The sequence below is a fragment of the Myotis brandtii genome, unplaced genomic scaffold (assembly GCF_000412655.1).
Source record: "Myotis brandtii unplaced genomic scaffold, ASM41265v1 scaffold663, whole genome shotgun sequence".
In the NCBI taxonomy this organism is placed as follows: domain Eukaryota; kingdom Metazoa; phylum Chordata; class Mammalia; order Chiroptera; family Vespertilionidae; genus Myotis; species Myotis brandtii.
This window is the reverse complement of record NW_005370572.1, coordinates 85815-101098: the sequence shown is the minus strand read 5'-3', so window position 1 is coordinate 101098 and position 15284 is coordinate 85815. Positions and strand designations below refer to the sequence as shown.

Below are 15284 nucleotides of genomic sequence, written 5' to 3'. Positions count from 1 at the left end.
CCAAGAAACCAGAAACACCAATCAGAAAGGATATATGCACCCCTATGTTCATAGCAGCACAATTTACCATAGCTAAGATTTGGAAACAACCTAAGTGTCCATCAGCAGATGAGTGGATTAAAAAACGTGGTACATCTACACAATGAAATACTACGCTGCTATAAAAAAGAAGGAACTTTTACCATTTGCAACAGCATGGATGGAACCGGAGAGCATTATGCTAAGCAAAATAAGCCAGTCGGAGAAAGATAAATATCACGTGATCTCACTCATATGTAGGATATAATGATCAACATAATTTGATGAACAAGAATAGATCCAGAGACAAATGGCAGGGGATAAGGAGGTGGGGGGGGGGGTTAGAGAGCAACCAAACAACTTGTATGCATGCATATTGGCATAACCAAGATGAAGGCTTGCCCAGGGTGGGAATGGCATGGGGTGGGTGGGTCAATCGGGGAAAAGTTTTACATATGTAAAACTTTAGACAATAAGTAAAAAAAATAATAATACATAAACCTAAAAGAAATTCACAGTAATGGGTGCTCTGTGGGGGAATCCTTCTCTGAGAGAGGCCCAGGGGTATGCACCTGTATCAAGATACCCAGATGTTCCTTATGCTGATGAAAGTTTGAGAGCTCCTGACCTAAGGACCAAGTTCAAATTTCTCAACACCTAAATAGAGGGTTTATGTATAGCTAAAAAACACATTAAGCTAGGAGAAATTTTGACAATGTATTTCATTATTCATACTTCAAGTGTTTTGCAAGTACTGGTAAAAAGGTCACTAGATGTGAATGCCATTCACACTGTAATGATTACCTCCGGTGTGTCCTGAAACTCCAAGTAATTCTGGTGGCAGTCCCGAGACTGCAGCTGGAATGCCCACACGGTTATCTCGACCTGCTGATGCGGAGGAGCTTCGAAGACCCACGTGCAGGTGGAAAGTGGGACATCTGGGTTTGATGCATTGGGTGAGGAAATATTTTGTGGGGTCCAAGTTGCATTATATGTTCCACCACAAGTCACTGAGATGGGAAAAAAGAACAACTTTCAAGACAAATTTTACTCATGTCTTATCACACATGCAATATTTAAAATTCTGCCTTCTCTACCCCTCCCGCCCAAAGGAATTATATTTACATCAATCCCTCCATGAAGAATTTAGAATATATATTCTTGGCTAAGAATTGTACCAGATTTATACCCTGAATTAAACATAGAGTAAGTAACATGGTGTTTAGTAATTGGCATTGAACTTAGATGATAATTAACACTGAGTTTAAATATAAGTGTGACATTTTTAGTGCATAAATACACGTGTTTCATAATATATAAAAATGTCTCCATTTACTCACTGTTGATGAAGGTATATGTGGCATTAAATCCTTCCCTTTCTAAACTTATGTCACTGACAAATTGAACTGTCAGGAAGTTCCCAGAAGAGACAAAGGGAGCGGGTACAGTGGAACCACAGAATGTTCCGGCCAGCTTGGCATTTTCACTCTCCCCATCATATAACTGAAAGGAAAATAGTTCATTAGTTCTCCATTATTCACCAAGAAGTTGAAAATTTTATACTAAAATGGATGTGAAGTCCCAATAAGTCATGATTAAGAATCTTACATTGATGTTCTTAGAGCTAGTTTTAATTTAGGAACAGAATAGTTATTAAATTGAATATAATATAAAACGAGTTTCAGTAAAAACCTGATACAATGTCTAAAAAGTTTTTTCTGATTGTGAAAGTAATATATGATTTTAAAAATAATGTGTCATTACAGTCAGCAAACCCATCACTACCCTCACATCCACTCACTACGGTGCGGGTCCCACCCTTGCCTGGGTCCTCAACATGTCAGCCAGAGGAAACAGTTAAAATGCAAGTTGGGCCATAAATATTCTGCCAAGAACCCTCCTCACTGCTTCCCATCCACTCAGTACAAAGGCCACGCCATGAAAGTGGCCTCGAAGACCTAACAGAATCTGCTCTCCACCCCACCCCTGACCTTTTCACTCTATATCCTTCTGTCTCCGCTTTGTTTCCTCTGCTCCCTGAGCAAAGAGGCCCGCAGCTGCTTCCTGTCTGCCGCATGCGTTGTTGCCTCTGCCTGACCACGCTTTTAATGGCATCCTTCCCATCATTCTCTTCCTTCTTTCTTGCGTTCTGTTTTCTTTAGCGCATGCAGTTCCTCTACACACGGTACATGTTAGTTATGTTACTATCTTCCGTTCTGAAGGAAGTGAAAGGTCTATGGAAGCACAGGTTGCTGTTTGTTCTGTGCACTGCAAGTCCCGTTTTTAGAAGAGCGTCTGGCACAGGAGAGGAACTCAATAAAGAGCTAATAAATAAGTCCTCTCTCCCAATACCCACCCCTGCAACCCTGTTCTCTCCCTGACTTCTTTATATCAATGAACGGCTCTAGGCTACAACTTGAGTCATCCTTGGCTCCTGCCTCTCTCCTCTACCCGGCTTCTATTCCACTCGCCTTCAAAATCGATCCCAGAGGGCTCCGTCTCCACTGTCACCAGCATCTCCTTCACCTTTGTTCTTGTAACACCTTCCTGACAGACGTGTTTAGCCAGAGCAGCCAGAGTATTCTCCACTGAGCTGCCTGAGTGTTCTCAAACTTAAATCAGATCATGCTCCTGCTCGGCCTAAAATGCTCCAGGAGATTCCCACTGCATTTAATGTAAAACCAAACTCTATGGGGCTTGCAAGCCCCTACCTGGTCTGGCCTGGGCCTGCCTCAGCCTCCCTCCCACTTCCCGGCTCCCTGTAGTTCCTCCATCCCAGGATGAGTTCCTACCCAGCTCTTGGACGGACCTCAGCTCTTGGATGGACCACACTCAAGGGATCTCAGCTCAAATGTCTCTTTTTGAGAGAGGCCAAGCCTATCTAATGTGGCCCTCCCCCTCTTCTATTTTCTTATTATAATAAAAATCTATCTTATTTGTTGCATATTTATTTTTTTCTGGTCTATCTTCCAACAAGATCGTAAATGCCATGCGTGGGAAGGCTAATTATTCACGTGGTATCACCAGTACCCAGAATAAGTCGACAAAGTCTGTTGAAATAGTGGGTACTTGGATTTCTGTCAATTATTAGAAAACAGTGTTTTCTCCAGCTCAGTAATCATGGTATTTCTAAAATCAGTATGTGTGTAGACGTAAATATTGAATTTCTAAAAGAACTGTGGTGTGCTATAAACCTGAGAATGGACATGACCACTGACATTAGTTAAAAATGTTAGGAATATATAAGATAGAAATGGTTAGAGTAATTTAACAGTGAACAGAAGAAAGGACAGACCACTAGATGGCACTGTCTCACCTGCTTGAACACGATTTTAGTAAATTTAGAGCCAGAAGAGATTCAAGAGTTAAGCCATGTATCCCCCCTCACTTTATAAAAGAGTAGTTTGGTCAATCTTAGCTAATGTACTTTTTCAGGTAAGCAAGTTAAACTTCTATTAGAAACATTGCTGCCTTTGTCAGCACATTCATATTAGCGGCGCTTTTATTCTATGTACTGTGTGCCTGGCCTCTGTGCTAGTCCTATGTATACAATGATTATAATGCACTTTCCATACATTCAAGACACTAATTGTACACTCACAAATTAGTGGGAGAAAGAGATCCATAAATTAAATATACATATATATCTGTGTATGAATTATATGTAAAATAAAGAAAATAAGTGCTACAATGAAATAATGTAATAGGGAAACCCAGATGATGACCTCACACAGATATTTGTTTGAACTATTATTTAAAATTAAGAACTTATATACATATATGCATAGCCATGGACACAGACAATAGTGTGGTGAAGGCCTGGGGTGGGGCAGGGGCTGGGAAGAGGGTCAAAGAGGGGGAAAACCGGGCAGGATGTGCATTTGTAATACTGTCAACAATAAACACACACACACACACACACACACACACACACACACACACACACACACACACAGTAGGTGGGGCCCTTCCAGTCCTACGGAAGAGGAAGCAGATGGAAGGCGATGCAGAAAGCCTCAGGAGTACGGAAGGCATGGCATGTCTCAACAGCTCGCCACCTTTTGATGTGCCTGCAGATTAGGGTGAGAGAATTGGGATTGGGAAACACATTGGGACAAGACTGAAGTTCTATGTGCTTCATGCTAAGGAGTTTGCATCTTCTCCTGTGGAAGTTATAAGATCTGATTTGGGTTTTGAATAAATAGCTGGTAAAAGTGATGGAAGGTAATTGCATAATGCCTGGCTTTGAGCTGATATTTGCATTTGTTCATTCACTGGCACAATAAGATTTCTCTTAATTGAGTAGAAATAGACAGGTTGTGGCCTCTGGACAACTGACATGGGCTCCTGGACTCTTTGTAGCCGAAGCCAAAATTTTTTTGTCTGCCATCCCATTCGCTGATAATGCTAAATCTCCACTGTGGACTTCTGCAGGGGGCTCCAGAGTGTGCGACAGGAGGCGCACTGCACAGTGCTGGAGATGGGGACATTCAGACCAGGACAGGGATGGTGCCCTTGGGACCTGCACAATCATTGCTGCTGCTGATTGCATATTTGGCCTGGCACCAGGGCTTCAGACCCAGAACTTAAGTTATGTTCTAAGTCTTGTGGATGTAGACTAGTTCCGAGAAGAACTTTGTGTTTTCTCAGCTTTTAAAACTCTTTGATAGTGGAGCACATTAGAATCTACTTAAGATCCTGAAGGAATTGCACAAATAATTTAGGGGAAGATACCTCTACCTACAACGACTGAAAGACCCTGCACTTTACCCAGCCATTAATTTGAGCCCAGAAGAAAGTGGGGAAGGAAGTGTTTGAATGTTAATTTCTGTGAACTTTAATGCTAAAGGGCAAGAGACTTTGATAGTGGACTTTCTTTCGCATTTAATTTTATTTCAGACAGTAATTTTCTTAGGACTTTATCTTTTAATATTTTCCTGGGAATTTGATAACAGGAAGATTTTTATGTTCTTATTTGGAGCATCTCTACATTGCCTCTTACAAATTCCTTAACTTCACAAATTCTTTAATTTCATTGAGAAGCCTCTGTTAGAATCCACGGGCCAACATGCCAGGGCAAAATTTGGGATGGGAATCAGAGCACAGTGACTTTTCAAGTTTAGGGCTGAACTCTGATCATTTCAGAACCTTCTGGGGAAAATGTCATCCTGGTCCCAGTGGTCTCAGGAAGAGCCACAAGAAGCAATTAGAATCAGCTCTATAAATGCAGGAATTTTTACAACACAATTTTTAGAATTACTACCAGTAGTAGTATGGTATTTTATCTTGATGTTCTTTTCCAGTACTCAGAATGGTGTCTGGAACATAATGGGTGCTGAAATAAATATTTATCCCATGAATGGATGAGTGAATGAATGAACAGTAGTAGGTACTGCCTCATAAGGATAGGAACCTGATGCCTGGATAGATTGCTGATCTTCTTCCCAGAGGTGAACAACCCCCTCTCCAGTGGCTGACCACAGACTGAATGGGGAAGCCCAGTGGGTTAAGATAGATGTTCTCAATGGGGCAGAACTGTTCCCTAGGGAGTGCTTTGCGAAGCACGTGTGGTGTTTTGTGGTCATCACAATAACCTGGCGCTCTAACTGGCATTTACCACTCAGCAGTCACATGGCAGGATCCCATCTTATAATTCACAGGAGAGTTCTGCAAAGTGAAGGTTTACTCTATGTCCAACATTATTGAATGTCCTGCCAGACATTTGTGTATAAAAAACTGTTTCTAATTATTTGATCCGAGAACCTAAACCCATTCAATATTCAAACATAAAAATATTTTTTGCACAGCTTTAATATTCACCAAATTCCCAAAAATGCAGTTGCTCTGTAAGTTGAAGGGTAGTTTTTGTTTTCTTTGCAACCGTTTTATTTTAGTTTTACTATTATTTAGAAATTCATATTGCAGATGGTGATACTGCTATTGCATTTACGTTACAAATGCAGCCCACCCATATTAGTTTAAACTTAAACTTTTATATCTGCCATGAGAGGGTGCCGGCCGCCTTCTGTAAAGCGCTCTGAACCCTTGGCCCTGGTGGAGTCGTGAGCTCCACACTGGCTCCTGGTGGAAGAAAGGTCCCCCAGTTCCCGGACACCTTGGATTTGACCCCCCGGCTGCCGTTGTCAGGGAGCTCCGCTCATTTCGAAGTTTCCAGCCATTTCCGAGAAGCCTGTGGGTAAGGCCTGTCTGACGCCGCCAAGGCCCAACTTTACAAGGAGCTCAAGAGGCTGGCGGTGTGGCCACCGGGTTGGAGCCTACAGCTTTATTTTCTACTAGAGGCCCAGTGCACAAAATTTGTGCACTCAGGGTGGCGGGGTCCCTCAGCCTGGCCTGCGCCCTCTTGCAGTCTGGGAGCCCTCAGGGGATGTCCGGCTGATGGCTTAGGCCCGCTCCCCGAGCCAGCCTAAGCAGTCAGTCGGACATCCTTAGCACTGCTGCAGAGGTGGGAGAGGCTCCTGCCACCGCCGCTGTGTTCACCAGCTGTGAGCTGGGCTTTTGGCTGAGCAGCGCTCCCCCTGTGGGAGTGTACTGACCACCAAGGGGCAGCTCCTGCATTGAGCGCATGCCCCCTGGTGGTCGGTGCGCATCATAGTGACCAGTTGTTCAGCCGTTAGGGTCAATTTGCATATCACCTTTTTATTATATAGGATGTATATGGGGAGGCTATAGCATAGATGACTGTCTTTAATGGTCAAGGAAGTATTACAAAGTATTGGTGGGAATGTTAGGAAGAAGCCATCTCCTTTCTGCTAGTTCCATATTTCCTGAGAGAGACGCGTCAGCCAGGGCACCAGTTCTGAGCCCTCTCTGCCATTTCACTCACTGCTCACCACAGAGGAGTCTTAGCCAATTGGCAAGCTGGTGTCCAGAAGCTGGGCCTGCTCTGCATAGCTCGCAGCCCCTCTGACTTGCCTTCTCCTCGCAGCCAGCCTCACACAGGAAGCTTGCTTTTGTGATGTTCCTCCAAAGCCCAGCTCAGCCATCCCATGTAGGAAGCCTTTCCTGACCCCAAAATGACATCAACCATTCTCGCTTCTGTTCTGCTTTCCTATGTGGCCCATATTTGTCATTTTGTCATGTTGTCTGATTTATGCCTGTCTCCTCACTCTTCAGCTCCTTGAGGAACTGTATTTTTACGTTTTCACATCTTGAGTGCAGGGGATAATGCCCAGCACATAATGATGCCATGTGACTCTTTATGGAATGGATGTGATGTTAACATCAGCACATCCGCTCAGTGACACACACAGTTCACTGCATATTTGAATAACCTTCCAAATCAACCCTTTAACAAATAGTTATATAATTACAGATGAATAATAGAATCGGCAAGTTTTCACTTGTATATCTACCTACAGAATTGAATTGTTAGCTTTTCTCAAAAGTGATTTGATTATAATATCCAAGAAACAATCTAAAAGGAATCAAAAGTCCCATTTATCACAGAGAATCTCTGTCATAAAGACCCCTCCAGGTCTCCCATTCCAAGGGGTGCTCTTTAATCTGCCCATTTCGTATAAGCTGAAAAAATTACCAAGTGAGGAAAATTGCTTTCCCAAGAAGTAAAATAAGGGTAGATCTGAACAGATTGTTTTTTATTATATCTAAAAGCTAGAAAGTAACTCTTTGTTTTCAATATTGCTATTTCTGTCTTAAAGTTACTATTGTTTTAATGACATTATCAAATCACAATCTCCTATATGGAAATGGACCTTGAGAATAAATCCTATCAACCTTCCCAGCAGAACCAAGCCCAAACACCCTTTATGAATTTATACTTAAAATAATGTAAATGCAAACCAATTATTTTTAATATTTTAAGAAAAGGAGATTGTACAGCCTCATGCCTTCTGTAATTTCACAAAGGGGAAAATAAAGAAATAAATTTGTTTACAAATTATATGTCAGGCATAGTGCTGAACAGTCTAGCATACATTATCTTTATCCTCAAAATAGCTTTGCAAGATAGGTATGATTATGTGATTTTTTTGTTTGTTTTTTAGTAGATGCAGTGATAAGAATCAAGGAGACAAAATTTGTAGGGTGGCAAAATTAGGTTTGAGTGCATGTTATTTGTCTCTATCACTTACTACCTTTCTGTAAAATCAAGGTACCTTTCTGTAAAATCAAGGTAACTCTTGAACATTCTTGAACATCAGCTGTTCTGCTGTTCCAAGCCATTTTGGTCTCATTTCAGAAAGGAACAATTCAATCTGAACTGACATTTCTTGTTAGCTCTAGGTTTTCAAGAACTCCCTCTGATCTTGCTCCTGTGTCAATACTTTATTTAAAGTTGTCACCCAGTCTAATGAGTTTTTCCTTCATCTTAACCTTTCCTGGCCTCTAATTTACCATTTAAACGCATTGACCACCCATCCTTGGTAAAGGCTCTCTCCTTGACTTCGCTGATACTATGTATTCCTGGTTGTTGTTGTTTTCCATGACTCATGTTTCTTGTCTTTTGTTCTCCAGTTGCCTCACTGTGAACCTTTCATGGAGTTGAGTGGGACCCTGGCTGTCTAGCTCCAGGCTGTCCCCCTAAATGAAAGCACCGTTTCCCCTGATTTCGGAAGGGCTCTTCTGCTATCTCCCCTCTGCTCTGTTCTCTTGCTGGAGCTCTGTTCCATCCTCTGCCCACAGGCAATGCCATTTGTCTGCCCTGCTATGACCCAACCTGCCCCGATCCTTCACAAAAAGCATGTTATCTTCCTAATAGCACTGACATTCTTCTGCTCTCTGAGTCTTGGGGCTTATCACAGTGAAATATGAGACAGTATATAATTAAGGGCACAAGTGTGTACTCCACCTATGACTTTTCTTTCCTGTTTAAAACCACACACACACACACACACACACACACACACACACACACACACACGATTTCTTTAAAGTTTAACATGATTTTGAACTTAAATTTTCTCTTGCACCAGACTTGTCATCTCTACCATCTCTATACCCTCCTGACATAAAGGTAATCTCACCTCGGGGCCCTAACTCCAGACACCCCCTGTGACAATTTACCCGGAATCCTGATTCCAGATTAGACTTTTAAAATTCTGTTCAATTTGGATTTTAATGAGATTTTGGAACTAAGATATTTTCCACATCTAAAGGTAATATGAAAAGTAAATCTATATACTTTAGATATAAAATAGATATAAAATAGATAAATTAAGGGGTTGTTTTTTATATGCAGGGTTTACCAAAGGTCCTTTGAGTATCTCTTTCTATACAAGCTCATTCCACAGATCATCTCCTTATGAGACACGGTTAAACAGTGAATCTTAAAGCTAATGTTAGAAGCCACCCAAAGTTTTTGAGTCTTCCATATTAAAGATTAATTTGATATAGAGATAGAGCATCTTTTATATTATCTACACTAATAAAAGAGAAACATGGTAATTGGCGTACGACCGCTACCCTTCTCATTGGCTAATCAGCATATCCTTATGCAAATTAACTGTCAGCCAAGATGGCGGCCGGCAGCCAGGCAGCTGGAAGCGAACATGAGGCTTCCTTGCTTCAGTGACTGCAGACTCCAACGTTCCCCGCCTCACTTGCCGGCCTCTGAGTTGCAAATCTAATCAACTATGTACTATGTTGTAAATAAGAAGCTAAACAAAACCCTAGAAACCAGCTTTCAACCTGCCGGGATCTCAGAGCTGAAGTTATACATTGTTTCGATTATAGAATGGCAAACAAACCAGATACGAAGCCTCAGAGCTAGAGCCAGAGCTAAAGCTGGCCCAGAATAAAATAAAAAAAGAGAAAAAAAAGGAGCAGTTGGGAGCTTCAGTCAACAACCGCCAGCCTGAAAGCAGCCCTCAGCCCCTCACCCAGACTGGCCAGGCACCCCAGTGGGGACCCCCACCCTGAAGGGGGTGTGACCAGCGGCAAACAGCAATCATCCCCTCATCCAGGCTGGCCAGGCACCCCAGTGGGGACCCCCACCCTGAAGGGGGTGTGACCAGCGGCAAACAGCAATCATCCCCTCATCCAGGCTGGCCAGGCACCCCAGTGGGGACCCCCACCCTGAAGGGGGTGTGACCAGCTGCAAACAGCCATCATCCCCTCATCCAGGCTGGCCAGGCACCCCAGTGGGGACCCCCACCCTGAAGGGTGTGTGACCAGCTGCAAACAGCCATCATCCCCTCATCCAGGCTGGCCAGGCACCCCAGTGGGGACCCCCACCCTGAAGGGTGTGTGACCAGCTGCAAACAGCCATCATCCCCTCATCCAGGCTGGCCAGGCACCCCAGTGGGGACCCCCACCCTGAAGGGTGTGTGACCAGCTGCAAACAGCCATCATCCCCTCATCCAGGCTGGCCAGGCACCCCAGTGGGGACCCCCACCCTGAAGGGTGTGTGACCAGCTGCAAACAGCCATCATCCCCTCATCCAGGCTGGCCAGGCACCCCAGTGGGGACCCCCACCCTGAAGGGTGTGTGACCAGCTGCAAACAGCCATCATCCCCTCATCCAGGCTGGCCAGGCACCCCAGTGGGGACCCCCACCCTGAAGGGGGTGTGACCAGCTGCAAACAGCCATCATCCCCTCATCCAGGCTGGCCAGGCACCCCAGTGGGGACCCCCACCCTGAAGGGGGTGTGACCAGCTGCAAACAGCCATCATCCCCTCATCCAGGCTGGCCAGGCACCCCAGTGGGGACCCCCACCCTGAAGGGGGTGTGACCAGCTGCAAACAGCCATCATCCCCTCATCCAGGCTGGCCAGGCACCCCAGTGGGGACCCCCACCCTGAAGGGGGTGTGACCAGCTGCAAACAGCCATCATCCCCTCATCCAGGCTGGCCAGGCACCCCAGTGGGGACCCCCACCCTGAAGGGGGTGTGACCAGCTGCAAACAGCCATCATCCCCTCATCCAGGCTGGCCAGGCACCCCAGTGGGGACCCCCACCCTGAAGGGGGTGTGACCAGCTGCAAACAGCCATCATCCCCTCATCCAGGCTGGCCAGGCACCCCAGTGGGGACCCCCACCCTGAAGGGGGTGTGACCAGCTGCAAACAGCCATCATCCCCTCATCCAGGCTGGCCAGGCACCCCAGTGGGGACCCCCACCCTGAAGGGGGTGTGACCAGCTGCAAACAGCCATCATCCCCTCATCCAGGCTGGCCAGGCACCCCAGTGGGGACCCCCACCCTGAAGGGGGTGTGACCAGCTGCAAACAGCCATCATCCCCTCATCCAGGCTGGCCAGGCACCCCAGTGGGGACCCCCACCCTGAAGGGGGTGTGACCAGCTGCAAACAGAATTTCATGCACCCGGGCCTCTAGTACATTATATCATTGAAGTATAGGACATTTTAAAAATTAGCACTACACACAATTTTCAAAACCTCCTGTATGGCATAAAGTGGAATATACCATATGAAAGTCTGGATTAGAATACTTCTGTTAAGAAATATAATAGCCTTACCTTTACATAGTCATAAATGCATCTTTGCAAAGTAGATGCTGACTCCAGAGCAAATGTATTGAAGGTGAGTTTAATGAGTTTGTTTACAGGGGCAATTATGAACCATATGCAGTTTAAATTCTTGTCATATCTTCCATTTGCATCAGAATCAGGAGAGGCAAAGGTGCTATTGGAGCCTGTCAGATAGCCACCACATCCTTGTTGAGGCCCTGTGTCGAAATAAAGACATCATTAAGCAAACTGAGAGGAACAGGTCTTAGTTTCCACATGGAGGCTTTTAAAAATCATATTGTTCCTACTTTCTCTCACACGTTGATAACTATTGTCAGACTGTTCCCTGAGCTTCAGTGGGCTTGTGCAGGTGCTGTTGCTACTGGCCTTAACTTCTTCATTACCTAGTTCCTCTCCACTCCTCTCACCACCCCTCAATCCCTTTCTTCTCATTCACACAGAGTTGCTTAGAAAAGTGGAGAATCAGAGTTGGTTCTTTGTGCATTTTTAGACCTGCTGATGTGATTTATTAAAGCTTTTTCTAGCCTTGAAAAATCCAATTTTATAGAAAATAGTGTTTTGCATAATAAAACTGGTGGAAACTGTGGACATGTTTTATTTTTATGTTTTGCTTTTATGAACACTATCCAACTGAAAACTGAATTTATGAAGAATTTACCCAACATGCCAAGAAAATTGGCTCCCAACAAACCTTTTATTTAAATAATCTGTCAGAAAGAGGCTGAGGCATTTAGCACTTCCAGTTTATATTAAACCACATTCTAAATTTAATTTTCCCTTTTCCAGAAAAAAAGAAGAGCTAAAGAAGAAGACCACTAGTGAAGAAAATAGTCTACTTTGAAATAAAAATTTTGAAATTTAGACTAAAAAGAGAGGGATAAAAAAGTACCCATGAGATGACTAAATGATTTACTATGAAAAAATATGGAAAATCCGCAGAACATTGGATTTAGTTTCATCCACTCCACAGCCTAAGTCAATGCCTCAGAAAATATTTAAGAAGGAAGAAAAACTATGGACAATTTCAACAGAAATAGTGAGGATGAATTAAGCTCAAAATAGTTGTAAGAGGACTAGGGATTAAATACTAGAACTAATGTCCATAAATTTTGCATTCTACACAAACATAGATCATTACTACTTTCAAAGTTAAATTTCACTGACTTTGGTCTTCATTTATTATTCTTATTCCATTTATTTTGCTGTTAATAGTGAAAGGGTTGCTTTCAACATTAGGGGGCGCTAAGATTTTGGACTTGGCGCTTGGCAGGAAATGCGCACAATGGCAGCCCTCCTCAGAGGCAAAGGCTATCAACCGATGGTGTTGTTCAGGACAGAGGCATTATTTAGTGCAGTGGTTCTCAACCTTGGCTGTGAGGCCCAGAAATCAGGATTTTAAAAAGATTCCCAGGTGATTCTAATGTGCAGCCAAGGTTGAGAACCACTGATTTAGTAGGTCAGACTGCCTTGTCCACCACTCCTAACTCAGGTCAAACTATAGATTATAGGCACAGTCAGATGTTTTCTGGAGCTGAAATTCTTCCAAAGGCCCAGTTTCTGATATTTTCACATATGGTGGTAACTAGGACAAAATTATTTTGAAACCAAAGCAATGTGCAATGCTTCATGGTATAATTCTAATAATTCTTTTCATATTAAATAGGCCTGCAAACTAAAAAAAGAATTGGAGTTTGCACAGCTTTTATTTTGGTATTGTTACTTAAGGAAACCACTTAAGTTTATTGACATGCATAGCAGGGGAGAACAATTATTTAAGGTATTAATGAATTGATACATTTATTTATTAATTCAATAACCATTGTTTTAATAGTGAAGGAAATATATTTAGTATTGAAGTTGGAAAAAGATGAATAGTAGTCCAGGAGCAATGCTATGAATAGATAAATAATGAGAGTCCAATTTAGGTGCCATAAAGGAGGCAGGAAAGTCCTGAGTTTAGCAAGAAGGGGAAATTACCTCAGGCTGTGAGGATCTAGAATGCTCAAGGAGGAGGTGGCATCTGATCTGGGTCTTGAAGGATAAATAGGACAAGATCAGGTAGAGACGGGCTTGGTGCTGGCAATTCCAGGCTGACAGCACCTCATAACCAAAGGTTAGTGGACAAGAATTTATATTATATGCTTAGAAGAGCAAAATTCTGTTTGTGAAAACAACAGAGTACATGAAAGAGAATAATGAGAAGGTTAGAAAACAGGATGGGCTGTTCTATAGAGGCCTCAAATGTCAGAGTACAGAATTTGACATTTAGACGTTTTTTCTGTGTACAATGGGGTCCACTTGAAAGTTTTTTTGTCAGAGTAGTGGTAGGGTCAGAATGTACTCTCTAGTCAAGTCTGATCTAAAATTGTATCTGGTAGTCGTGTTTACATGAAGGGGAACAGGACTGGAGGAGGTTATACTAGGTAAGAGGACATCGCCCTGTCGGGCTGGAGGTAGCAAGGGGCAATAAAGACTTGGAGGTTTTCATACAGGAAAATGATGCTCTTGGCTTAATTCTATTACTACATCAGCTCCAAAAAACTAAATACTGTTTTTAAAAATTCAAGTTATATATTTTATCACTACTTGTTTATTGTTACTAATAAGTTACTAAGGGCAGAATGATAACTGTTTTTGGGCACAGTACGTGCCATTAAACACACTTATCATACAACTAGTGGCCCTGCGCATGAATCCGTGCGCAAGTAGCTCACTGCTGCTTGCCTCAGCTGGCTGCCCTGCCCACCGCCGCTCACAGCTCTCTGCCACACCTAGCTCACTGCCCCGCCCTCCTGCTGTTCGGTGGATACATGACAGTATCATGACTAATTTGCATATTACCCTATTATAAGTATAGGTACTATTACTACTACCACCACTACTACTGCTGTCATAAGACAGAAACACCCTTCTTCCTCCAAGGAACCCCAGAGCAAAAATCTATAAATCATTGGCATGTATTGGCATAGATTGAGTGGTAGATTGAATGATTCTTAATCCTTCAATCCTTCTGTCATCGGTTTCTCTCTTTGAAGTGCACTAGAATGGCAGAGGATATTTTTCTGCCCACTTGATGTTAGGCTTGGTCATATGACTTGCTTTAGACATTGGAATCTTTGTGGTCATGAAGTGGAAAGAGGCCTTAAATGGGCTTGCGATTTTTGCTTGGCCTTTTTGTCCTCCTGTGATTCACCCAGAGCTCATGCCCTGGGTGACTGCTGGTGAAAGAGAAAGTGGATGGAGAGCAGACCTGAGCCCAGCCGGAAGTCTGGAACCAACCACAGTTAACCTGCAGCTGGGAGCAGAGGCAGTCAAACCAGTGACTGATAAAAATAAATGCTCTAGGCATAAACCACTGAAATTTGGATAGTTTGTTATGTACCCCTATTTTGGCAATAACTGACAATAAGTAGCTTGTTTGAGTAATAAAACTGTAATAAAGCACATTGCTTAACTCTTAAAATATACACAGAAAATAATGAAAGTGAAAAGCTAACATTATCACAGATAATTCTTTCCAAAGTAGTCAAATAATTAAGTAAATAAAACATTATATGAGTGAATTATGTAATTCACATTATATATAAATATCAGTAAATATAGTACTATATGGGTGAATAGTCAAATTATTGAAGTAAATGTGTGAGTAACAAGTAAAGTCACATGAGTAAACACTTTTTGGTGTTTGTATGATACAGGAAATTGTTATAATTGCTCTGATTACCCCACTCTTTAAAAAACATTTTTTCAATTTCATTCAATATTATTCTGTACTGGAGGCCTGGTGCATGAATTTGTGTACAGGT

At 43.0% G+C, this 15284-nt stretch overlaps 1 protein-coding gene across 1 annotated transcript in view; it reads right to left on the bottom strand.

The window, feature by feature from the left end:
- Window positions 1-15284, bottom strand: part of LOC102263468 (cubilin) — a gene marked incomplete at its 5' end in the record, with an annotated part of 113991 nt that overhangs the window by 13191 nt on the left and 85516 nt on the right. The window contains 3 exons of the mRNA XM_005880961.2: window positions 823-1028; window positions 1359-1521; window positions 11467-11675. Of these exons, the coding sequence (XP_005881023.1) occupies window positions 823-1028; window positions 1359-1521; window positions 11467-11675 (578 nt within the window). The remainder of the gene's footprint in view (window positions 1-822; window positions 1029-1358; window positions 1522-11466; window positions 11676-15284) is intronic.